The following is a 27256-nucleotide window of genomic DNA, read 5'->3' on the forward strand; positions in this document are numbered from 1 at the left end:
AAGGCACTTTACACGAATTTCCTCACTCCACCCAGGTGTGGACGGGTACTACCTAAAGCTTCGGTCACATTTGAAACGGCGCCCGTTCGGCCTGTCCTCGGTGTAGACGCCGGCCGGCGTCATGAAGCCGAACGTGCGCCGACTGTCAGGGTCACAATTAAATTTTCCTTTACGGCTTCCTGTCGGGGCCTGGTTGTGCTCCGGCCGGCGTTGAGGCGTCCTCTAATTAATATTCATAAACTTTTGGTCCCCTTGGCGGCCGGTTTTCGTATTCTTTAATAACTGATACGGTCTATTTTGATAGATGTTGTTTTTGAAGTTTAACCGGCCACTTTATTAGTTTGGATTCGAAAGCCTTGTTTTTGATAATTTTGTTTATTATTATTTATTAACTCTCTAGGGGCTTTACTGAACATACTGTGTGTAACTTAAAATAGTTTTCTATATTTCTGTCTATTTGATTAAGGTGCCATGAACATTTGTTCATATTTTGTTTGTTTTTTCTATGGAAACTTTGGAGTAACCGGGAAGGGGGTTAAATATGTTTTTACTTGGAAGGATGTCATATTCTCTCTCTGTCCTGTGCTGTACTCTAGAGCTTGATACAGACGCTTGGTAACCATAGACATCTTCTCTGACAGGGGCATTGCTGTGAATGCAGCGTGCGGTGGAGCGGCGTGCACTGGGCCCAGCCGTGAGACGATTGCCTGTAACAGAAGGTGCTGTCCCCGAAACTGCCACTGGCATGACTGGAGTGCTTGGAGTTCATGCACTGCAACCTGTGGAAGCAGCGGAACTCGGTCTAGATCAAGGTACATGTCAGGGCATCAACTGGGTTTCTGGTAATCACGTTGAAAAAATCGTTCTATATCGACAATTCAAGGAGGAAATTGCTGGATAAACATACTATTTTCTCCCATTCTGTAACTACAGAAGTAAGTGTTTTTCTTGAGGATAATATACGCAACAGGTAATATTTGTTACATACAAATCAACTAGAATGTCTAAATTAAACAGTATGTTGTTATGAGACAAATTAATAATATCGCTTACCAAAATACAGGGGTAGGACACCAGAAAACTGCGGCGGTGCTCCATGCAGCGGTTCCAGCAGCCAGGTGGAAGCTTGCAACAGGGTGTGCTGTCCTCGGAACTGCCAGTGGGGTTCCTGGGGATCCTGGAGCTCTTGTTCGGCAAGCTGTGGATCCGGAACCCAGAGACGATCCAGGTTTGAATCAGTAACAATATTCATCCAATGTTGCATCTGTTACAGTATAATTCCATCCCTTCAAGATGCAGATAGATTTGTACACACGGTCAATTTCTGCATCAGCCTAATAAGAAAACTTAACCAACATAAAAACATAACCAAACTTCATCGACGACAATGACATAGCAAATACAAATGGAATGAATTCACAGTTACCTGTATTGCCTCAAACGACTCCATCTAGGAGCATAGCTGTGTCGGCAAACTGCGGAGGGATACCATGTAATGGCAGCACCTCGGAGACCAAGTCCTGTCATGCCGGTTGCTGTCCTCGAGACTGCCGCTGGAGTGACTGGAGTTCTTGGGGCAACTGTACAGCTCCGTGTGGCAACACGGGAACCCAGACAAGAACAAGGTTAGTCCCTTAAAATACCAGTGCATCTTGCAGATGAAAGTATGTCATGTGGCCTTAATACTATGTGTACGATTGTTGCTGAAAGGGAAAATCCAATGACCATCCAATGACCATACATATTCTCATTACTTAGATTATTGACTATTCTCATATTACCTTTGTTGTAATGTAGCAGTACATGCAGTACGAATGATTTCCATTAAGTTTATTGACATGTTACGGAACTATTCATAATCATACTTTTGTATCCAATTCAAAACAGGACAATATCAGTAACTCCATATTGCGGTGGTTCATCCTGTACCGAAGACAGCAGTGAGACCAGTCCTTGCAACAGGCATTGTCCTCATGGAACTCCAGATGGTCCCAGATGCAACTGTGCAGACACTGGGTACAGCGGAACATGCTGCGACAACCGTAAGTCTATGAACGTTCAAGGATGAAACATGAAATCATTTGGATTGCGGTTCTCTGACAGGAAAACTTCCGTCTGCCCAAGACTTATGAAAGAGAGAATGATAACAGATTCCAAGTTAACTTTCAACGATTAGAAAAGGGGCCATAAATGTGACAGACCTTCATCATTAGACAATTGACTCATCTTACCTGTACTCCTCTTCCTTTTGTTCTACAGCTTCTTGCTCTTCAGGCTTTGAGTTCTGGAATAGTGCCTGCTACTACTACTCGGAAAGCAGGCGAACATTCCTGTCGGCGGAAAGTGATTGCGACAGTCGTGGTGCTACGCTGGTGGTCGTGCCTGACTCGGCCACTCACCAGTATTTGGTGCAGAAAGCAAACGGAAAGAGGTAAGTCTGGCTGTCATTTACTGCGGATTTAAAGACACAAAAGTATTATTGAATTTCTTACAGGAATTCATTGTTAGGAACATCTGGATTGGACTGAGTGACCCGTCTGGAGCAACGGTGTCAGCCTCGGGTCCTTCCACCCCTGGAGGGGCCGCAACTATGCTCGTGCCGACTGTGTGGCGATGGCGAAGTGGAGGAGGACCTATGTGTGGAAAGTGAGGGGATGCAGTGGAAAGCTCAACTATTTCTGCCAGCAGTAAAGGTACGTAGTCCATTCGTAAGTACCCGTAGGAGCTACCATGCATCGGCTATCATCGGCTATCATATTTTGGTGGAAAATCTAATCTTCACTTACACTTTAGCAGTTAAGTCTTACTGCCACTTTCATTGTCATGGCCAAACAACTATCCTTGCTAAGAAAACGTTTAGTTATTAGCCTATTAGCCTGGTTACAAGTCTGCATGGGATGAAAGTAACTACAAGAGTGCATGTCTTTAACAGCTAATGCATCGTTTGGGTGCTACTGATGAACTAGAATTGTGTATTTTATATTGTCCACAGACGTTCAACACAAGGATGGCAGGAGAACAACAAAGACGAACAACGAGACCAATAGTGTAACTAATGTTAGAGTTTAACACGTCTTAACTAAAATGATTTTTAATCTTAATATGTTTAGTTATAAAAATATCTCTGATGTCATAACTAATGAGTTTTAGTCACTTCAAATAACACTTTTCGGTCTGTTATCGTTACATATAATATCTGGTGTATATTTCTTCGTACATTAGATTGGTAAATGCATAAATATATGCTGTTGTAATCTTTGTGACGCAATTTTTAACACGATGAAAAGATTTTAAAGGCAGATTTAGGGTCAATTTTCTATTATATTATCTATTATATTACTTTATTGTTATAATGGACTATTGTAGAAAACGACTTTTGTTTATTTGGGTTTTGATCGATCGCGTAAGTTGGTGACGTGGCACCAGTAATGAAACGTTTACACTCTAATTGACAAATGTGCAATGATGAACGCTGGAATATCATAAATGACGCCATACTCTCGTATGATTGAGAAGATTTTACCCGGCGGTTTGTTCCTTGGAATTCGAACCATTTAGATAATGATTAAGAATGTCAGGGTATTTTAATTCTTGCAAGAATCGACACTGACCGAGAGAGAGAGAGAGAGAGAGAGAGAGAGAAGACAATATGAGGCTTTAAATCCAAGCCGCAGATCTCGAATCTTTGCTTTGTTGTCATCAGGTGACTTAAACTAGCTCGATGACAATAACAACCTTCGGGTCATTACACATGACAACGACCTGATCTGGTCTTATCGGGGCTTATCGTGTACATGTTGGATTCTGAGACAAACTGCAGTGAACGTCAACATTGTTAAACGTGGTGTCCATAGTCTTCCACCTTTCTCAAACATGGGCATTGTTGTAAAATGTCATTCCTAGCGTTTCACATTCAGGTTAAGTTCAGTAGTTTGTTTATCTTTACATCTGTGGAATGCTTCAGGCCATGGCCAACTAACGTCATAATTGGCCGCTCTGACATGTTGACAACCTCCACATCGTTTCTGCACTTCTGTTGTAGACTAGGTACGCGTTGTTCTTCGTTTTTATTTTTCTGAAAAACTGGAATGTTCTAAGATGACTTTTTCAGAAAAAGCACAGCTCTAAGAAGTGAAGATACTTCTTCAGGACCATTTCCTCCTGAGACATTTGATGACACGAAGGCCTTCGCCGCAGGCGGAAAGGGGATTCCCCTTACGTCACCGTCCAGTTTAAAAACAAGCTCTGATTTACTTGAAAACATCGATCCCATTGGTGCACGTCATTGAGAAGCTATTGTTCACATAATGATATTCATACATAGATATATAAAGGGGATGATTGGCGTACAAAGTCAGGAAGTCGCGGTTATCCAGTATAGAACACAACAATATTTCGCCGACTGACCGACTGGTGCCTTCTTTCCGGTTCACCGCCCGACACCGGCCAGCATTAGCAGACACAGGTATGCTTTATCTAGTTAGGCCACACTGATTTTATTTCATGGGTGACATCCACGCGTACATTGATATTCGATTTTTTTTAGTCATAAAAGGCCCTCCTGAGGGGCTCTTTTCTAAGTGCTATCCTCCGTAGTCCATGGTAGCCAGCGACGGTTTTGCAGCCGAGGGACTTTGCCGGGGAGAAAGTGTTTCACTTGTTGCATGAGCGGTGAAAATTTCTCTCCCCGGCACCCTACTATAGTTGCGTCGCTCCTCGAAAAAAATCAACGCCACTGCTCCACAAGTCTGTGAAGGAGGCTAAGCCGGTGGCAACTATACGGAGGACGGCAACCAGGCCGCCAAAGCTCACTCAAAGCTCGCCAAAGCGAACTCAAGAACTCAGTACATACACAGTGCCGACTCACAGTGCCTTGTCGCAAAAGGCCAGCATGTTGCTGCTTGTCGTAAAAGTCGCTATGTAGTGCGAGCACACCTAAAATAATTGCGGGTGAACGTGCCATTTTTGCAGAAGGTCATTTCCTTGTGACGGTTTTCTCCAGTGCGAAGTAGACATTCACAGATAGGCCTATATCAAGCGAAGCTTTGATTTATGTTAAGATATAGAACAGTTCTAGTTTCGACTTACACAAAACTGTTCAATCCTTGCAGCGTACGTAAGGGCTCCATACCTTAATTTCTCCAAAAAGCGTATGTGTATGTGTAGGTTTGTCTGTGTGTGTGTGTGTGTGCGTGTGTGTGTATGTGTGTGTGTGTGTGTGTGTGTGTGTGTGTGTGATATGGAGAGAGAGTGAGAGTGCGAAGGTGAGAAAGAAAGGGGAAAGAGAAGGGGCAAGATAGTAACCCAAGCCCCAGATCTCGAAGCGTTGCTTCGTTGTCATCTGGTGACATAAACTAGCTCGATGACAATAACAAGCTTCGGGTCATCACACGGGATTAGATATGACAGACGGGTCTAGGCTTGTCTTGTTAGGTTCTGAGACAACCTGTTGTGGCCGTCAACATTGTTAAACATTGTGTACATATAGTCTTACACATTTCTCAAACACGGGCATTTTTGACATGTCATTCCTAGTGTTGGACGATTAGGTTAAGTTCGTCAATTCAGTAGTTTGTTTGTCTTTAATACATCGGTGGTATGCTTCATCAGACGAACTAACGTCATAATTTGCCGCTCTGACATGTTTACAACCTCTTCATAGTCTCTGCACTTCTGTCGCAGACACTATGGTCGTCACTTCTGCTCTTGCTGACCTTTTCAGCAAAAGCAGAAGTGACGATACTTCAGGACCATTTCCTCCTGAGAGATTTGATGACACGAAGGCCTTTGCGTTAGGCGTTAACGGGATTCCCCTTACGTCACCGTCCAGTTTCAAACAAACTCCGATTTACTTGAAAACACCGACCCCATTGGTTCATGTCATTGAGAAGTTATTGTTCACATAATGATGTGCACACATAATAAAGGAGCTGATTGGCGTACAAAGTCAGGTAGTCGCGGTTATCCAGTGTAGAACACAACAATATCGCGCCGATTGATCGACTTGTGCCTTCTTTCCGGTTCACCGTTATTTTATGGATGACATCCACGCGTACATTAATTGATTTTCGTCTGTTCTAAAGTAAAAAGCCCTCCTCCGAGGCTCTTGTCTAGGTCACCGCAAGACTTTGCCGTTTGGCGGTGAAAAACTCTCTCCCCGGTACCCTCGGCGGCAAAACCGTCCCTCCGCGGCTTAAGTCGCTCCCCGAAAAAATAATCTCCGCCGCCCCACATGTCTATGAAGGAGGCTAAACCGGCGATAACTATATGGAGAACGGCACCCAGGCCGCCAAAGCTTCACGAACTCAAGAACTCAGTATAGTGCCGACTCATAAATGTCTTCCAGCATGTTGCTGCTTGTGGTAAAAGTCGCTATGTAGTACCGCAAATATACAATCCCAGTTTTGTATTCCTGTGGTTTAGCAGCACTTTTGGGGCTGTTTTTCATTCTCCCGCGCGCACTAGTTTGGGGGTCTTCAGAGGACGTCAGTGTGGCCTTACTTTCAGTTTCTAACGAGGGCGAAAACTGGCTTACAAAGTTGGTTGCAAATACATGTACTACTTTTTTTACTACGTTAATCCAAGCCCCAGATCTCGAAGCTTTGCTTCATTGTCATTAAACTACCTCGATGGAAATAACAAGATTCGGGTCGATAAACAAACTACTGAGCTTAACCTAATCGTGCAACGCTTGGAATGTTTTGACATGTCACAACATGGCCCAAGTTTGAGAAAGATGTAAGACTATGTACACAACGTTTAACAATGTTGACGGCCACAACAGGTTGTCTCAGAACCTAACAAGACAAGCCTAGACCAGTCTGTCATACCTGATCATGTGTGATGACCCGAAGCTTGTTATTGTCATCGAGCTATGTGATGCAGTCCTAGCAGTTAACGCTTTACGCGGGCACACCTAAACTAATTGCGGGTGAACGTGCCATTTTTGCAGAAGGTCATTTCCTTATGACGATTTTCTCTAGACACTGTTTAACATTTAGTAGTGCGAAATAGACATGACCATTCACAGGTAGGCCTATATCGAGTGAATTTTCGAATAATGTCAAGATATAGAACAGTTCTAGTTTCGACTGTTCACTGAATCCTTACGACGTAAGCGTTCTTTACCTTTATTTCTCAGAGAAGTGTATTTGCAGCTTTGCCCATGTGTGTGTGTGTGTGTGTGTGTGTGTGTGTGTGTGTGTGTGCGCGTGTGTGTGTGTGTGTGCGCGCGCGCATGTGTGTGTGATTGTATATACGTTTTTACTCGAAAAGTTGTGGTTTTACTCGAAAGGTTTTTGATGAATTTTTATGAACTCTGGTATGTAAAAGTAGCTGCAGGCGTCCGGAAAATGAAAGTTAGATTGCGGCTCCTATATATAGATACACTATCTTATATCATAGTTTTGTCTTTTTCTTCAATACGGAGAAAGCATGGAGGAAACCTTGTGATGCAGTGAGCTCGCCTGCTAATGACATATACATGCCGACCTCAGATAATTACAGGGTCAATCGTGTCTTTTGTGATGCAATCCTTAGCAGTTAATGCTCTTCGCGGGCACACCTAAAATGATTGCGAGTGAACTCGTGTTTTTGCAGAAGGTCATTTCCTTGTGACGGTTTTTTTCTAGACACTGTTTACGTAGTGCGAAGTAGACATAACCATTCACAGGTTATGAATGTATTCCCAAGATATGGGAGCATTAGAAACTCTGGGCTAAATTGAATCTAAAGATTTTCATGAAATGGCACCGCTCTTAATAGAATATCTCAGATGGTAAACATTAGTACAGTAACTCATATGAACATCACACACTCTTCAGGACATGACACATTGTCCTTTATGATATAAAAATGACTGGAAGACAACTTGGCGAGGCCCTACGCTCACTGGAGTATGCAAGGCGTTGAGTGAGTATCAAAAAATGAAAAAATACAAGAGGGAGTAAGAAATACATATATACATAACTACATCAAAGTTTTAAACCAGCCTAAGTCTACCTTCGTATCTGACTTCGATTTCAGGCTGCAAAGATGAGTCTTCGCCTGGCCAAGTACGTGGTTGTGATAGCGGTGCTGTTCATCCTGCTTGCTGATGACTCTGCCGCATGGTGGAGACGCCGACGCCGCCGCTGCGATCGCAACTGTGTGTGGCGTGGCTGGAGTTCATGGAGCTCCTGCTCAGCCTCGTGTGGCTCCAGTGGAACAAAAACAAGAACAAGGTCAGAACTTTGTAAAGTTGATAACGTCCCTCTATGCACAACCCGGCATTAATAAACCAAATAATATATAGGCAGCTACATGTTTGCATGAAATGTTTTCTTTCTCAGCCTGTTCTCGAACTTCCTTTGATGCGGGGGATATGAAACAAACGCTCGGTAACCATATTATCCGTCTTTGATACATTGTAGGAGTCATGCTGTGACACGGCAATGTAATGGAAGGGCGTGCACCGGGCCCAGCCGTGAGACGGTAGCCTGTAACAGAAGGTGCTGTCCCCGAAACTGCCGATGGCATAGCTGGAGCTCTTGGAGTTCCTGTACTGCAACCTGTGGAAGCAGCGGAACTCGGTCTAGAACAAGGTACATGTCCGGGCATCAACTGGGTTTCTGGTAATTGCGTTGAAAAAATCGTTCTATTGGATATAGGAAATTGCTGGATAAACATACTATTTTCTCCCATTCTGTAACTACAGAAGTAAAAACTATGACATATGTTTTTGCTAAGGATAATGTACATAGCAGGTAATATTTGTTACATACAAAGCGATCAGAATGTCTAAATTAGACAGTATGTTGTTATGAGACAATAATGTCGCCTATCAAAATACAGGGGTAAGACATCAGAATACTGCGGCGGCAGTGGATGCAGCGGTTCCAGCACCCACGTGGAAGCCTGTAACAGGGTGTGCTGTCCTCGGAACTGCCAGTGGGGTTCCTGGGGATCCTGGAGCTCTTGTTCGGCAACCTGTGGCTCCGGAACCCAGAGACGATCCAGGTTTGAATCAGTAACAAAATTCATCCAATGTATTCATCCCTTCAAGATGCAGATACATTTGTACACATGTCTGCATCAACCTAATAAGAGAATGTCATAACCAAACTTCATCGACGACTTGTCGACAATGACATAGCAAATGCAAATGGAATGAATTCACAGAGTTAACTGTATTGCCCCAAACGATTCCATCTAGGAGCATAGCTGTGTCGGCATACTGCGGAGGGATACCATGTACTGGCAGCACCTCGGAGAGCAAGTCCTGTTACGCCGGTTGCTGTCCTCGAGACTGCCAGTGGGGTTCCTGGGGATCCTGGGGATCCTGTTCGGCACCCTGTGAGTCTTCCGGAACCCAGACACGAACAAGGTAACATCATGTCGAATTGGCAAAATGTCCATCCACCGTTACATGTTTACAAGGCATCAGATGTATCACAAAGACAGTCTGTTTCTGCATCATCTTGATAGGAAAGCTCCATAAGAAAATATCATCGTTACGTTGCAAATGACATGGCAAATGGAATGGAAGGCAAAGAGCTCGAGTTCACTGTATACATGTTTTGCCTCCAATGATACAGGAACGTCCTTGTTCCACCATACTGCGGAGGAAGAGCATGTAGTGGCAGCGACAGGGACAGCAAGTCGTGTAACGGCGGTTGCTGTCGTCGAGACTGCCGCTGGGGTGACTGGAGTTCTTGGGGCAACTGTACAGCTCCGTGTGGCAATACGGGAACCCAGACAAGAACAAGGTTAGTCTTAAAATACTTAAAATACCAGTGCATCTTGCGGATGAAAGTATGTCATGTGGCCTTAATACTATGTGTACGATTGTTGCTAAAAGGGAAAATCCAATGACCATCCAATGACCATACGTATTCTCATTACTTAATTCTTCATAAAGACTGAATTAAAGTCGAACCGGTAGAATTCCGTCTCATCGTTGTCATCTTCCAACCACTACGAATGATGTATTCTCATTACTTAAAATATCGACTATTCTCATATTACCTTTGTTGTAATGTATCAAGAGATACAGTACGAATGATTTCCATTAAGTTTATTGACATGTTACTGAACTATAATATAATAATACTTTTGTATCCAATTCAAAACAGGACAGTAGCAGTAACTCCATATTGCGGTGGTTCATCCTGTACCGGAGACAGCAGTCAGACAAGTCCTTGCAACAGGCATTGTCCTCATGGAGCTCCAGATGGTCCCAGATGCAACTGTGCAGACACTGGATACAGCGGAACCTGCTGCGACAACGGTAAGCCTCTGTACATTCAAACATGAAGTATAAAATCATGAAATCAGTTCTCTGACAGGAAAATTTCTTGTTAGTGGTTTCTTTGTTCATATGTATGATGTGCATACGTAGCTGACAGTCAAATGTACAAATATATCACCAAGATAATCTGCTATCTGATTTATACTGTAGGACTACGATAATGGAAATATGGTATAGTATGGTATGGTATGTACCGTATGGTATAGTATTGTATGGTATGGTATGTACCGTATGGTATGGTATGGTATGGTATGGTACGGTACGGTACGGTATGGTATGGTATGGTATGGTATGGTATGGTATGGTATAGTATGGTATGGTATGGACTAAAGAGGTCAACAGGTGTTCTTTATGCTTGCATCCCATAACCAGAAATGTAAATGAAAGGAATTCTCATGTTTATATCTTTCTTAATTTCTCTTTCAGACATAGACGAGTGTGCTAGAGGTACTCACCACTGCCACCAACATTCCAACTGCACCAATACAGAGGGGAGTTACCGGTGCGTGTGTAACAATGGATATACGGGGAACGGTCGAACGTGCACAGGTAAGAGAGTATCATAAAATAAATTATATCGTGATGCCTTTTCTGAACGACTGCTAGTCACAATCATAAAAGGGGAATTGTATGTTGTTATATCAAAATGGATGCCATAAATATAGTGTATTTCCTATACTATTGGCATTGTGAACAGAAAAAAAGACATTTATAACATGTCGTCTAAAATGTGTACATGAAGCCGCATGTTTTCACATACACAGCGCTCTGTTGGGGCTCCACAACCTGTCCACATGGTGGGATCTGCAGCAGCCCAGACCAATGTACCAGCTGTGACAGCGGCTATGAGTCTCCGGACTGTGGAAGTAAGTCACATTTTGTATTTACCTCTTGATATTTATGGAAAGCATACACTTCACATTTACTTACCAAACGATGCACCACCCCATTAGCACATATCTTGCATCATGCATCCTGTGGATTAAAAAAAAATGTCGCTTGCAGCTTTGAATGTCATTCTTTTGATGTTCCATCTCTCAGACATAGATGAGTGTGCCACGGATGCCGATAACTGTCATGAGAACGCTGGCTGCACCGACACAGAGGGAAGTTTCTCCTGTACCTGTAATGATGGGCATACTGGAAATGGTCTTCACTGTGGTAAGTTAATGTTTTATAACATTCCATAAAATTGGAATCCACCTCATTCCTGATAGGCACACTGTAAAATATATAACAACCTACATGTACATGTAAAACGATAATTCGTATGGTGTAAGGGATGCTATAAGGAACCACTTGTGTCTTGTTGCACCCTTCTTATTCTTTACACTTTATAACTCCTACCTGCCTTAGAGCGAGACGCCCCCGACCTTGTATCCTGCCCTGACGACACACCAATAACAGTCAACTCCCCAGACGGAGGTCTGCTGGACTGGACCGATCCGGAGTTCCGTTTCCAGCCGTCCAACGAGCTGGCCGATCACGAATGTTCCGCCAACAAGGGAGACGCCGCCCCCATCGGAACACACAACGTCCAGTGTTGGGCAGAGGGCTATGCTGATGGAACTACCTGTGACTTCGATGTCATAATCCAAGGTATCATAGCCGGTATAATCTCCATTTAATGTTACACACCATCTATCTTCGCAGGCATGCTGTGCGGCGGCAGCTGGCTGCATTACACTAAACGACTTGTTAACCTAACATTTGCACATTTAACTGTGAAAGTTGTTTAGATCTAGTGTTGATGCCTTAACTGACAGGAGGTTTAACATTAGACCTCCTTGGTATCAGTGAGTTCCACTAAATGATGGCTCTATAAATTGAATTGTTGATCATTCAATCGTTAGTTCATGACTCTGATACACCGGTACTTGAAGGCATGACTATTTCTTGTTCTTTTCTGAGCTACCTATGCAATAACTGACTTATTTTACACCCCAGCCCCTGAATGCGTTGTTCCGGCACCACCTCGAAACGGGGCCGTGACCTGTGGTGTGGCTGAAGGTGCTCAGAAGTACTGCAGCCTAAGCTGTCAGAACAGGTAATCTGTGAAGTTCTACTACAAACATACACCTTCCTATAGCCTCATAATTTTGTTGTTAAATTGTCGTTTTCCATTGATCTTTTACACGGATACGTATAATATTAATCATACAAGTTATTCAATTGTGTGATGGCATATATATATAGTTATAAAATCTATTATATTCCAGCTACGACTTTGCAATAGCGCCAGCGGACACGTACCGGTGTGATTGGTACGCTGTGTGGCATCCGGCAGCAAATCTACCGTGGCCAGACTGCTCTCGTAAGTTTTGTGGTGACAAATACGCGTTTGGGACTTAAAAACACTTCAGAAAGAGTTTGTATGACCCTGTATAGTAAAATGATACCAAACCCTAATATTATTTTCTGGTTAAATTTTTACGCCAGGCGCCTTCCGTCCGGGTCGCGCCCGTCAAAAGAACGAGCTTTACTACTACAGCGGCTCCTGTGCCTTTAACGAAGATGACATCAAGAGAAACCTTATCCAGCTCTACGCGACGCTGGGTGACTGCAGCGCTGGCATCAGATGTGGGATATCCGACATTGGGGTGACCTGTGGACTGACGTCGAGGAAGCGTCGAGACACTCCAAGGGACGCAGAACTGAGGGAAGACAACGTAGACACCGTGGTCAAACGGTCTACCCTGGGGCACACCATAAAAATAACGTTTTTCACCGAGGCAGAGTCCCTTGCGGAGGAACCAACGGCCAACGATCAGTCAGAAGTCATCGGCGCACTGGACAACATCTACTTCGAGCTTCGCGCCAGGGTGGCAGCGAGGACCTTCAACCTCGAAATAGGGGGACAGTCGTTAGAAGCAGTAAACTATGTCGGTCTCCTGCCCGCCTTCGACCTACAGTGTGAGGGAGGACAGATCGAAAAGGTGGAAACCTTTGGCGCCGTTTGCAGTGAGTAAAATCCCAATACATTGTCCATTTCTTATCCCGCTGTATTCATTTATCACACAGGGATTGTGCTTTGGTCTGGCCATACCACTTTTGCTGAGTGTTTTATAAGCATCAACTTTATGTTTCAGTGCATGTTCAAGTCGTTACGAAATGTGATAAGGACATACATACACCATGCCAGGAGATTAATGTTGATTTTTCCCATTTCACAATTAAAGTCAACTGCCCAGTCGGAACCTATGAACAAGACAACACCTGCCACCCGTGCCCACCAGGCTGGTATCAGGACGAAGAAGGTCAGACAGAATGTAAGGTCTGCCCTTCACAAGACAGCCCCATAGAGGGGTGTGGAGAAGGTAAGCCCGTGTTTCATGTTGCGACATTTCTTTGTAGATGTCTATATTAGATGCAAGTATAGGTAATATAGGTACATGTAATAGCTTATGCATTGCGCAGTCAAAATACAAAAAAATACGTGTAATTAGTTATTTTATTAATACGCAATTGTATGTATTTCAGAGCCTGACCACTGCTACTTAAATCCATGCCAGAATGGAGGCACGTGCCATGACTACGTGGGCTTCTACAATTGCACATGTCCCGACTCTTTCACTGGGGCCGACTGTGAGGAAGGTACAGACGCTGCTCTGTTGTAGAATAGTGAATTTCCTATCTATAACACATTTTCTGAGCATTGTGTGGTAATAAATGTTAATGACCAGTTACCAAGCTACCAAGAACTGAAACAATGGCTTTTTCTCTAGATGTCGACGAATGTGACCAGGGGACAGACACTTGTGATGACGCTGCCACCTGTGCTAATGTAGTTGGGAGCTACAACTGTACTTGCGATGATGGGTACATAGGAGAGGGATACAGCTGCATTGGTATGATTGACGCCTTGCATGCTTTAGTTATTATAATACTGGGCTTTCCCCGGAAAATGCACAGATATTTGTTTATCTCAGGCTTACTCTTCTCTTTTATCTGACTCCTCGCTGTCTCAAAATGTCAACAAGGGGTGCTACAAAATAACGATAACTTCTTCCACATCAGATGTCGACGAATGTGCTCTGGGAACAGACACCTGTGACGAGCACGCCACCTGTACCAACACACCTGGCAGCTTCACCTGTACCTGTAACTCTGGATACAACGGCGATGGAAGCACCTGTTCAGGTATGATTTGAAAATTTGTACTATACTAGAATGCTAGAATTGAATTTGAAGTATTGAATTCGAAGTATTTTGTGATCCAGATCACCGTTAAGTAATAACATTAAGATGTTGCCATCAAAGTATATATTGCTGCAGATATCAACGAATGCCAAGAAAGAACAGACACCTGTGACGAGCACGCCACCTGTACCAACACACCTGGGAGTTACACCTGTACTTGTAACCCTGGATACAACGGCGATGGAAACACATGTACAGGTACGATTTGACATTTGTGCTACAATGCTGGAATCAAAATTGTAATGAACACGCAATGAAGTCGAAGCATATTTTGTTATGACGTCCAAATCTAGATCACAGTAAAGTAATAACAATAAAATGTTGCCATCAAAATATATCTTGTTGCAGACAGCGACCCATGCCAAGACGGACCAGACACCTGTGACGAACATGCCACCTGTACCAACACACCTGGGAGTTACACCTGTGATTGTAATCCTGGATACACTGGCGATGGATTCACCTGCACTGGTATGAGTGTTATATGTGTAACATTTGGTGATTAGACTACACGGTGTAAAACTATTCAAGCAAGTTCGTAGGATTGAAATTTTTATGAAGAAATGTTTTTCCTGTACATTAACAAAACTGTGCATGTCACCTGTACCGGTATGACTGACGTCCACAATATAAGATACAATATACCGTATGATGATACGGTATGGTGTATCAGACATTGTTCTAAGAGCATCAAATATGACACCCTTCTTCTATAGATAACGACGAGTGCACCTTGGGGACTGACACCTGCCATGCAGCTGCCACCTGTAACAACACACCTGGCAGCTTCACCTGTGCTTGTAATGTAGGATACACTGGCGATGGATACACCTGTACAGGTATGACAGACATCCACAAAAATTGATACATGAAAGTTGCAATGAAACTGACCTTGATGTAATGAGCAGTCATCAAATATGACCTACTCCTTCAACAGACAACGACGAGTGCATCCTGGGGACTGACACCTGCCATGCAGCTGCCACCTGTACCAACACACCTGGCAGCTTCACCTGTGCTTGTAACGGAGGGTACACTGGCGATGGAAACACTTGTACAGGTATGATTAAAATGTTTTGTTGCATATGTAAGAAAGTCAAGGCGGTCAGAACAGTATCGATGTAAACATGGTCTGACATTTTATTGATCCTGAGCAACATTGGAAGTTTTACACTGAAGCCAGACTTCCCTTTCCTTCCACAGACATCGACGAATGTGACGAAGGAACAGACACCTGTGACGAACAGGCCACCTGTACCAACACACCTGGGAGTTACACCTGTGCTTGCAACCCTGGATACAATGGCGATGGATATACCTGTACAGGTAAGATGGGTCAATTGTCTGATAATTATGGTCCCTTTTCTAATAGTTGGAAGGGCCTTAATTGGGAATCTGTTATCATTATCTCTTTAATAAGTCCTGGGCAGACGGAAGTATTCTCTTCTTGTTCTACAGGGTCCTGCTCTCCAGGCTTTGAGTTTTGGAATGGTGCCTGCTACTACTACTCGGAAAGCAAAAGAACATTCCTGTCGGCGGAAAGCGACTGCGACGGTCGCGGTGCTACGCTGGCGGTCGTGCCTGACTCGGCCACTCACCAGTATCTGGTGCAGAAAGCGCGCGGAAAGAGGTAATGTCGCTGAAAGGCCCTGACTGCCATTTGCTACGGATTGAAAGCCGTAAAAGTATCATTGCATTTCTTATAACAGGAATTCTAATCTAAAAAATTTAATGCTTTTCGTCTTGGCAGGTTCATCTGGATCGGACTGAGCGACCGTGCACAGGAGGGTACGTTCGTCTGGAGCAACGGTGTCAGCCTCGGGTCCTTCCACCCCTGGAGGGGCCGCAACAATGCACGTGCCGACTGTGTGGCAATGGCGAAGTGGAGGAGGACCTATGTGTGGAGAGTGAGGGGATGCAGTGGAAAGAACAACTATTTCTGCCAGAAGTAAAAGTACGTAGTCCATTCGTAAGTGCCCGATAAGTACCTATTATCATGTATGTGTGGTTACAAGTCTGCATGACAGAAGAAGAACAACTGATTGTCTCTTTCTTTCGAGTGCAAGTATCCTACAGCTGATGCATTGTTTGGGTGTTGCTGAGCTATAATTGTGTAATTTATTGTCCACAGACGTTTAACACAAGGATGGCAGGAGAACAACAAAGACGAACATCGAGACCAATAGTGCGACGAATTTAAAGAGTCTACAGTCATGACTGAAATAGTTTTGAATCTTAAGTTGTTTAGTTTTTCAATATCAATTTTTGCTTAGACACAATACTTAAAACTTGTATTCTTAAGTAAGGATTTGGTTCCTTTTTTTCATAATGTCTAAAAACGCTGAGTTGAAATCTGATGCTGCTGGATAGAGACACGTTTATTGATTCTGTACGAATAAAGCATAGAGCATAGAATGGCTTTACGTTTGGTGTTAAAACTAATTGATGTTAGTCACTTTCTGCTATCGTTATATACTATATAATACATGTAGTATAATAATATATGGTGTATATTTCTTGTACATTGGATTGGCAAATCCATAGATATATGCCTTGTAATCTTTGTGACGCAACCTTTCACACAATGATAAGTTTTTAAAGCCAGATTTAGTGCCAGTTTTCTCTGGTTTCCCAATACTATATTGAGCAGATAGTGTAGACGATTAAAATAACCTACAAATTGCGTGTCCATGTGTTCTTTTTCAGTGTTGGATATGCAGTTTCCCAGACACTCCCCAAACATCCTTAAACACCCCTTTACATAAAACATACTCAAACAGTAAAAAAATCCCGTACTAGACTATACTCATGTACAAAGTTGGTGACGAGGCACCAGTAATGAAAAGAAGTGCACTTGTACACAAATGAAAAAAATTGTGCAAAGATGCCCCCTGGCGATACCATAAAGGATGCCATACTCTTGTATGTTTTAGAAGACAAAAAGGAGCAAAACCATGGATGGGTATCTGAAAACACATTTATTTTCATTTATTCATTCATACATGGTGTATCCGCTTGGCCGGTGCTCATCTTTGTCTACTACTTACTTACTGTTTTTAGCAAGTCTTGAAAGAAACGTATCAAAAGGTCATGAATAGTGATTTCTTTTTCAATACATACCCCTAGCCCACCATGCATTTTCATAACCCAACAATACCTTCCATTTTTTTCTAATTGACATCTTTCCTTTCGAACCTCTGCTGATAAATCGATATGATCCTTACGGGGACGTTTGATCCACAAGACAAGACTGACACACAATTAGATTGAGTCAGTAAATTTATGATTGCCCTCAGCTATAGAGACGCATGTGTCAATCACGAACTGACACTGAGCCAAGTTTAGGCTGAACTGTAAGGTAGATGACCGCCTTAAGTGTCGACTGTGTCACTTTCTTGGAAAGGCATTAAGCAAAACACTATGAGTGAGAGGATGTCTAAGGTCTGTCTATTGATTCCTTTCTGCACGTGGTTATTTGAAGATTAACAGCAAGTATAGAAACCTTACAGAAAGAGCAAACCTTTCCCTTGATCCTAGAAATTACTCAACCTTATGGTCAACAGTAAAAAAATGCACTTCGTGTTTTTGTTTTGTAAAATCTCATCTTTCAATAAATTATTGAATGTAATGTTGCATAAAAATCTATATGTGTCATTAAACTTTACTTATTGAAGAGGAATATATATAGACGTTGCTAACACGCACATTCCAAATCTGACTGATTTTCTATCGCAATCAAACCAAACACAGTGAGGTGTAGCGGACAGTTGAAGATTCAAAAACTTTTAGGTCAAAGACCTTTGCTTTCTAGCAAGTTTGTCTTATCAAGCACTTATCAAGCACATATCAAGACACGTAAAATTAATGACGCCCTTAACATTCCTTACTGACATGAAAGTTGGTTTTCCAGGAATTGACAAGGCAGGCGGCGTGTTTCTGAGCGAAACTACATCAGAGCTGGACCCCATTAGCTTTCAGTCAGGCTATCTCCTTAATACCGAATTCCTTAATTCCTGGATGATTCATTTGAGCATTGCTCGCGCGCCAGCTGTCTGCTGGCAACAACTTTGGTCCCACAACTTTTCGATCTCTAATCTCATACAGTATGTCTACTAGTTTTAATGAGATCTTCCACAGGCCACAGATGGGGGAATTTGATGCGAAGATTTGCCGAGGAATGATTATGCATATCTTACATTGAGCCTACCCTTACTGATTTGCAACAGCAATCATCAAAACAACTTGGTTACCCTTTGTCGTTAACCTTATTAGATGTACGAATTAGTTTCAACAAGATATGTGCTGGCTCAAAGTGGCAAGAATTTGTTTCAAAGACTCTCTTTACCGCTAATTGCAGGGCATGATGAACGTTATGGATGCAGGAAGGCACACACGGCTGTGTGTGGATAAGTGGCTATTGCTCAATCAGATAAAGGTCTCAACTTCAAGTACAACTTCCCGGAAAAACACGAGCAGGTTCCCGGAAAAGGATTACAAATTATTCAACGCGTCGTGATTGAAATCCAAGACAAGGCAGCTGTAATTGCCACTGCCTGAGCTACTTGTGAAGATAAGAGGTTATCTTATCAATGATTTAGTTTTCTCACCTCGTCTATCAGATCCCTGAAAACTTTTAGCGAGTTGAAGGAACAACACTTAGCAACAGCATCGACATCATTAAAAGCAATGGTGTATGCTATGTAATTAAGACGTTGACGTACTTTCTCAGTGTCTGTTTCGGGACAAGAATCCGGAAAATTTCAGAAAACTTTATCTACTGCCTGTCGTGTTTTCTCTGATGAACAACGTTTCCAAGTCATATTGCCATCTATTGCCAGGAGATAGAGTCTCATGTGGCCATACAGGGGTGACATTCATGGTACAAGATCTATGCAGTTTATGAATGGGTCCGTCACGGGGCCAACTGTAACCTTGTTATATACACTATCCTCATGAAAAGTGTACGACCATATATTTGACATATATAGAATTGATCGTAGGTCATTGTTGCTTTATGAATGTTACTACTTTTCGTTACAATTGAGCTTCTAGATAGCATGTATTAGATGCTGTTGTGTCTGGATCAAAGAAGAAGTGTAGGGAAAAAGGCAAATCAAAACGAAGATTTGGATCTGCTAAATGATGTAACGAAGGATTTTAGAAGAACTTTTTATCCCCCTTTCCAAACCACGCTGAATACCTCGCCTGAGCAAGATCAGTGGCTTTATGGACAATTTTCTCTAGAATGTCTCCAGCGATGCTTTAAGATCAACACTAAGTCGTGCAAAAGTAGATAGTCGGGAATGCACGCGGGAGGTAAGATCAAAAAAGATAACAGTTGTATCAAATGACAGACAGACATGGTTTATGTATTCTTTTCTGGTATATTATATAGCCCCGATAATGCCCGACCGTGCCCAGAATGCAGGCATACACACGCAAAGCCACGTCTCGCCATTAATGACTGGGACCAAGTTCAAAGTCGTGAGGTTCAGTTCAAGATTTCTGGGAGTCATTCAAAGGTCAATGGCAGGAAACCGGATGAATTATCTAACACGGAAAGCCGTCGTTAGGACGCAGGGTCTTGACAGTGATGCGTGCTGTGAAGTGAAAGATTTAGTATGGATAAATGCAGATTTCAGGCTTAGGCCAAGGAAGGGTCGATGTATGGGTGCGGGAACTGTGAAGGCGTATAGGACTAGGAAAATTACTTCGACAGAGCTGTGGACGCTCTTGACATTCAAAAGTTAGAAAGCACAGCACGCACATGCGCTGATGCTAACTTTTGCAACCGAGGTACCGATATTTCGGAACATAATTAGTGATACGTATGCAGAAGTTAGAACAGTGTTCCTTCAACTCTAGTAACGATTTGTTCTTTAGGGTCGCTCTGGTTGCTGCTGGGTATAGAGAAGTTTATTGTGTTCTATCAAGGAGGTTATTCAAAGCACCATCTTAGGTTCATCTTAAAACACACAAATCTGGTCCCAAGATCAACTTAGACCACAGCAAGTAATTTTTATAGATGCCATCAGCACGTGCACGGATTTTTTTCCTGGTGTTGAAAAAAACAAGAAATTTCGTAACCCTTTGACAGTGGTCAACATGCCAAAAATGGGCACATATGTCTGGTCATGCTGACCGAAACGTGGATGACAGATAAAAATGAAGGATGTGATAAGATAAGGCTTTGTCTATTACTTTTATGTGGTGATGCATTTTATTAATTTCATATGTGATGTTCTCACTGAATCAAAACCATTTGTATAATTTATAAACAGGGTTTATGATGTCAAAATTTGAAAATGTAGGAATCTTTTGTTTTGGGTCCGCCATGTTTTTTTCGCCCAATTGTATTAGATATGCAGATGATGTCATCCATAAATTTTCCTTGCTGTGGCCTTCCTTACTTGTACCCAGAGTACGAGGAGTGTAAGAGACCGTTGACCTCTTGCGGTTTTCCCACCGTGCATGTGATGAGTGTGTGATGACCGGCCTGGGCGCTCGGTGGTCAAGCATCTGTAAAACCTGTTTCTTGCCATCATCCCTATGAGGTACAAAATATCAGAGTTGCGGTCTGTCACATAACTGCCTCTAAATTGGGCTGTAGATGCCCCTGGTAGATGCTGAAATTTCAGAGTCAGCACCGGTTATGTCAGCTGCCCCCCTCCCCCATTGCCACTGAGTGGACCATGGATTTGATGATCTTATTGACTGTTGCGAGCATAATCGTTGTCAGGTCTGCTTTCGAAAAGTATTAATTAAAATAACTCTACTCTGGTAGCCATAGGAGGGATACAGAGGCAAACTGACATACAAGCATGCACTAAGGCCTGTGTGACATTGCTTGCATTCTTTTATAACACTATATAGTTTTCATGTTTGTGTTGACACTATCTTCTTTCTCTCTTATTGCTAATATTTGGTTTTATTGCTAATATTTGGTTTTAGAAAGTAATTTTGTATTTGCTCTGAAACTTATTGTTTCCCCTTATGTTTTATATATTTCTGATGTAATTTTGATTGATAATATATTCCTCATGCCATTTCAATGTTTTGATGTAATTCTGGTAGTATGTGTCATATTCTTGATTATGAAGACATTTAGATAATGAATGAATGAAGACCTTTATTGTACGCAAATACCCACTGGGTTCAGTACAGGTCACAGGAAAGACGTCACAGCTTGCAATGAATATATACAATGTACAAGCTAGTGCTAATTCTATGTACTATGGACATATAGTCTAATAATTACGATAATTTGGTTTCTTCTCGCTTCTTAGTAATGATGTAGATATAAGTACAGATGTGTTTTATAATCGAAGGTTTGTCTAAAATCATCAGAAATATGAACTTATCTGTGTTGCTAAGATGTATGAAATGGGGAAACATACATTGCAATAGTTTATAAAGCTCTGCTCTCTCTTCGTTGTATAAACTACATTCTAATACAAAGTGTTCCTCATCCTCTATCCTATTTAGATTACAATACCTACATATTCGTTGTTCCAGGGGAGTGCGGTTATGGCGTCCGGTTTCAATGTGTAGTTTGTGGCAGCTTAATATAATAAAACTGAGAGAAATCTTTGACACAGAAAACAAAGAGACAAGGTTTCACAAGCCACAATTTTATTCACAAAGTCACGGTAATGTTGAATCATTCTGCAAAAGCTAAAAATATTCCTAGGATACTTATTGCAAATATCTGGGTTACATATATACATAGTTTGATCAATATCTGAAATTGGTTTGTGTGTACGTGTGTGTGTTTGTGAGTCAGTGAGTGTAAGTATGTGGATGTGTGTGTGTATGTGAGTGTGTGTTTGTGTGCTTGTGTGTTTGCGTGTATGTCTGTACGTATGTACTGTTTTAAATGTGTATACATAACACGACAATGTAGGTTGACACCACGGCTAGCAATAGTGAAATTATATCGATGTCTCAAAGAACAAACCTTGTTATCAACAGCACTTTTCCACACCATATCTGATATATGCAACGTACAAAACATACAAAAACTAACTTTATACATACACATACACAAACTGGTTGCCAATAACATCTTTGTCTCAAATCTTTCTTTTCATTTAATTAGCAACCTAGCAATACAAAACCCTTCAAATCATTCTTAATATGAATCTAATTCTAAAACATTTACCAAAACAATTTTTTTAATAAGTCGTGTGTAAGAAAGAAGGTCTTAACCCATACTTTCATTCGGGACAGTGAAGTTCTTCGTTTAAATTGCCTTGTAAGTGATAAGTGAATATGGCGTTAAATTTGAAGATGCAGCTGTAAAAATAGGTGCATCCATGAAATCTTTTCAGTCCGAGTATTCAGTGAACTGGAATCCGTTGCTGCCTTGTATTTATATGGATTCGGCACTATGCCGTGATTTTTCCATTTCTTTTTCTAACGTCTGTGAAGTGCTTTCTATTAAATAATTGATTGTGCCACAAGGCTGCACAAACCTGTACCTACCACAACTATACCGTATACATACAATGAAACCACAATTTAAGTTACAACATAACTCTAATTGTGATCCTAATCCATAATCTTGATCTTAGCCTATAAATACTAACAGCTACGTTGATCTTAACAACTTCCGTATATTTACATTGGAAATAAATGAATCGTTCATGGTTCACAATGCCACAATCCTGTAGGACTATAAGGCGTCGCAGTCTGCTCTTAGACTACTTCATAGCCAGATCATAGATGAAGAGCTCTTTGACGTTACATATGCTGGTAAACTTTCTTCCAGACGAGTGTTTTAGTCAGAAAGGATAATCATGTTTTCTTTGATTTCTGCAGCCATTGTTCACGTGGTCGAAAAGGTGAGCTTGAGGTGGCGAGGGTTGTGTGTTGGCTGCTGTTTTCCTTGATCAATGTCCTGTTAAATTTACAACTGGCTAACCCAAGTGGCGTAGCCCATAGTCGTCAGAGCTGTTCCGTTCTGCGTCTTGGTGACCTCGTTGCCCATCACCTCCATCTCAGCGGACTCCTGTCTGTTGATCGGGCCCTTGTCGCTCTTCTGGCTCTCCTCGTTCGAGTGTTTCAGCTCGTTCGTCCGTTTTCCGAAGAGGTTGGAGATGTTGGACAGGTGCAGGAAGTCGTGGTTGAAGATCTTGTTCGCTGCGTTGGGAAAAGTCGCGGCGAACCCCGAGCGGAAGTTCCTGTTCATGCAGCCGTACACGATGGGGTTGACGCAGCTGTTGAAGAACGTGAGCCAGTGTGCCGCCGGGAAGGCGTAAAAGTACAGCCGGCGCAGGTCCTCCCTCTCCAGGTTGCCGTAGTCCGCCAGCATCTGGACGGTGTGCAGGGGCAGGTGCAGGAGGGTGAACAGGACCACAACCACCACCAGCATCTTGAACACGCGTACCTGGAGGTAACAAAAATTAGAAATGGCCAAAATGAACAGACACGAACCATCCACCAGCTCTCACTCTTTTGTATGCAGTTTGTACAATGTATGTGTAGAATGCTGTTAAGATTAGCAGAACTTTAACCGATGTAAACTGCACCTTTGTTATATATTTTGTCTGATCTTTACCTCTTCCACCATGACCTCAAGGGAAAGCAGCCTGCAAGGTAATTTGAGCTTCTCCTGAATAAACAACAAAGGTTGAAACCTTGTTCCCGAGCTTGGCCCGTTTCGGCCCGATCCCGCTCCTGGTGGCGCCCTGCACGCTGGACCGCATGGTGGACTGGTACAGACGGACGGCCACACGGATGTACATCACGGTGATGGCCGTGAGCGGGGCAACGTAGCACAGGACGAAGATCGAGAGGGTGTAGTTTCTCTGCCAACAAACAAGTTCAACGTGTTATTGGATTGAAAACACAAGAACAGAATCTATCAGGTCACAAGAGTTCCACTCTCTGTCTCCGTCTCTCAAAGAAACACACACACACACACACACACACACACACACACACACACACACACACACACACATGATCACACGCACACACACACACACACACACACACACACACACATACACACACACACACACACACACACACACACACACACACACACACACACATACACATACGTACACATACACACACACATACACACACACACACACGCACATACACACACACACACACACACGCACACACACAGGTCGACTTCATTAGGTGACCGTCGGCCTGTTCCCAGCACAGTCCCCGGGGAGGTTGTAAGTCGTACCAGCCCGTCGCCTGCCCAATCCTCCTTACAGAAGTGCTTCTCGGGGTCGTAATGCATGACAAACGCCAGGGGGAAAATCATGGCCATTCCCGACAGCCAGATGACGACGATGATGACGAAGGTGCGCATGTTGGTCAGCTTTCCTTCCGTCGGTGTGATCACAGCCAGGTATCTACAGAGTGGAGGAAAGCACCATCGGTATCATAAGCAATATTTCATATCCCCGCATGTGCATCTTACATGAATCAATGCATTCCCCAGGGCGGTTTATTTTTGCACCAGATTATTACTTCCCTGAAAGCTCCATGCGAGGTATAATCAACACATGGGTGGATAGAGTTTGATAACGTTATTGCGGATTGTGTATATTTATCAAGCGGCAGTCAAATGTATGAACGTGCTCACCTGCCAATTGGTTGCGTTTTTAAAATACCAGCAGGGTGCCCGGCCAGATTGACTCATTTATTTTGCGTACTTTTTGCAATAATTGCGTGTGAAATGGAAGGGACCATTTAGCTCTTACCTGTCTACAGCGATGGCCACTAGGGTTAGGATAGATGCGGCGAGTGAAATGCCCTGGACGATAGGAGTCAGCTTGCACATCACCGCCCCGAACATCCAACCTGGAAACGTAAGGCAAGTAGAGGACCCTAATACCCATGATAATCAAAACAGAGATTGAGATCAACAGACGTGTTTCTTTCAAAGAAATGTCCTTGAACGGATGTTGTAAGATTCTGTCGAAAAATGCCATAAAAAAGAACGGAAACTGCAATTTGCAAGGTTTGCAACCATAACCTTCAAATCTAAGTCCTTTCTGTACAATGTTTTTTTTTCAAGTACAATAGTAACAAGACCTTCCCTCCTGGGCCCACGTTCACGGTCATAAGTATTTAAGACATTCTGTGTTATGCCACAAGCAATCATGAATCAGACAGGGCTTCGTAAGAAGGACGGGTAAACCCTCTTCAGCAGTGTGGATCAGACTAAGAAAACCAGAAATTGTTGAACGTCTTTGAAGTAGATCCTCCTTGAAACGAAATACGCTAACTCGAGCTCATCTAAAAGGTGTTTGCATCAACGGTTTTGATGATGAACTAAGGGCAATGCTTAACGAACTTATGTTGAGTACTCTGTGACTGAGCGTGGGATCTGCTTGATATCTGCCTGAGGACTCTTGACATTTCGGTAACGTTTTGTGCTTCAGACGCTCGTGGCGCCGCTGATTCTGTCGTGTGACTGTCGCCTGCCAAGGCTGATAGAATTTTCACGAGGTAACATTGGGTTGATTCAAAGTGAGACGTTAGCTTGTAATGTTACAGGTTTGCTTCTGATATTCAATAGTTTCCTACAACTCTCAATTTTTTTTCAAAGAATTTGGAGCACACAATCACCCAGGGATAGGCCCTTCACATTCCTTTTTCCTTTTATTCATCAATCATCAAGCCATCCTTTCTTGACGACACCATTTTGTAACCCAGAACACTAAGAGGTGTAAGAAGCGTTCAAAAGTTCAAAAGTTGTATATTAGACCTTATTATTACCAATATTCGTGTTTCCCTCACTTCTTTTGTTAACCCCATCAAGTTATAAATTGCAAGTGCATGACTTGCACAGATCATGTAACGCAGGTTTCAATGAAATAGTGGTTTTTATTAAATGGAAGCATGATTGATTTTCATTAGGTTTCAATGAAATAGACGCACGATTTGTGAACTTACCGATGGTGAGGTTGTCCACCAGGGTGACGGGGATGCACACCACGCCCACCAGGAGGTCACTCACGGCCAAGTTCACGATGAAATAATTGGTCACAGTGCGCATGCTCTTGTTCTTGGCCACCACCACGCACACCAAGACGTTACCCATAATGCACAGGAGGAAGACCAGCCCGTAGGCGACTGCCAGCAGGTACATGATCGGCATGGACTGCTTGTACATGGAGTTGTTGGTGGGATCAGCTCCGGTGGTGTTGTTGGCATCCATGATAAAAAAATCGCAATGGATAGATTGCTGCTATTTCTCCGAATAGATAAGGCGATCTTGTATTTTTCTAGATAATTTGTAATGAAAGTCTGCTCTGAGCAAAGGCCATGGTTTTGAGGGATTGTTTTCTATTGAGCAGATGCCAGATACTTGGATAAAAAAACCGTTGAGGCGGGCAGGCACTTTTGTTCAACTCCTGTAAGTAATAAAAACGGTGATTGTAACTTAAACCTATATACATGTTTACAATAATTTACGAGAAGAAAATGAAAAAAGCGTATTGAACATACATGCTATCAGATGGAGATACCGTTGGCTTGAATGACATAGAAAGAAATAAGAAGGTAAGGATATACATCAAATTTTACGCTTCACATAACGAAGAAATAGAATAATCTAACAATGTAATAGCCCAATATATAATCTCAAATGAGGAAAATGATTTCGTACGTAGGGCCAGTTTACCCACGGGTGAATATCTACTCTGCAAAATAATTTTGAATGTCTACACGTGAAGATGTTCACATGTCACGGGCATAAGGCTATTTGATAGGGATTCTACTCAATTACCAAGA

The 27256-nt window shown here is 42.6% G+C and overlaps 2 protein-coding genes across 2 annotated transcripts; one reads left to right on the plus strand and one right to left on the minus strand.

Moving 5' to 3' along the window:
• Nucleotides 1-4344: 4344 nt before the first annotated feature.
• On the plus strand, nucleotides 4345-17286 carry LOC109463719 (fibrillin-3-like). Its single transcript, XM_019760571.1, has 20 exons — nucleotides 4345-4465; nucleotides 8026-8222; nucleotides 8412-8582; nucleotides 10113-10267; nucleotides 10715-10837; nucleotides 11053-11154; nucleotides 11645-11887; nucleotides 12728-13249; nucleotides 13468-13605; nucleotides 13769-13882; nucleotides 14014-14136; nucleotides 14306-14428; nucleotides 14564-14686; nucleotides 14837-14959; nucleotides 15205-15327; nucleotides 15426-15548; nucleotides 15692-15814; nucleotides 15947-16118; nucleotides 16239-16442; nucleotides 16620-17286. Exons 2-19 carry the CDS (start codon nucleotides 8035-8037, stop codon nucleotides 16438-16440), a joined length of 2991 nt encoding a protein of 996 aa, XP_019616130.1. The 5' UTR covers nucleotides 4345-4465; nucleotides 8026-8034; the 3' UTR covers nucleotides 16441-16442; nucleotides 16620-17286.
• Nucleotides 17287-23304: 6018 nt separating this feature from the next.
• On the minus strand, nucleotides 23305-26759 carry LOC109462579 (neuropeptide FF receptor 2-like). Its single transcript, XM_019759139.1, has 5 exons — nucleotides 26417-26759; nucleotides 25219-25318; nucleotides 24696-24867; nucleotides 24127-24297; nucleotides 23305-23876 (listed from the first exon to the last, which is right to left on the minus strand). Exons 1-5 carry the CDS (start codon nucleotides 26679-26681, stop codon nucleotides 23397-23399), a joined length of 1188 nt encoding a protein of 395 aa, XP_019614698.1. The 5' UTR covers nucleotides 26682-26759; the 3' UTR covers nucleotides 23305-23396.
• Between the last annotated feature and the right edge of the window lie 497 nt (nucleotides 26760-27256).

Source organism: Branchiostoma belcheri, unplaced genomic scaffold, assembly GCF_001625305.1.
Source record: "Branchiostoma belcheri isolate BF01 breed outbred unplaced genomic scaffold, Haploidv18h27 scaffold1, whole genome shotgun sequence".
Taxonomy (NCBI): domain Eukaryota; kingdom Metazoa; phylum Chordata; class Leptocardii; order Amphioxiformes; family Branchiostomatidae; genus Branchiostoma; species Branchiostoma belcheri.

Coding starts and splice junctions, on each gene's coding strand:
- LOC109463719 (XM_019760571.1), top strand. CDS start 8,035: ATGAGTCTTCGCCTGGCCAAGTACGTGGTTGTGATAGCGGTGCTGTTC. Junction 13,606..13,768: donor CATAGAGGGGTGTGGAGAAG/GTAAGCCCGTGT, acceptor TATGTATTTCAG/AGCCTGACCACTGCTACTTA. Junction 16,119..16,238: donor CAGAAAGCGCGCGGAAAGAG/GTAATGTCGCTG, acceptor TCGTCTTGGCAG/GTTCATCTGGATCGGACTGA.
- LOC109462579 (XM_019759139.1), bottom strand. CDS start 26,681: ATGGATGCCAACAACACCACCGGAGCTGATCCCACCAACAACTCCATG. Junction 24,868..25,218: donor GTGGCCATCGCTGTAGACAG/GTAAGAGCTAAA, acceptor TCCACTCTGTAG/ATACCTGGCTGTGATCACAC. Junction 23,877..24,126: donor GGGCCAAGCTCGGGAACAAG/GTTTCAACCTTT, acceptor TGTTACCTCCAG/GTACGCGTGTTCAAGATGCT.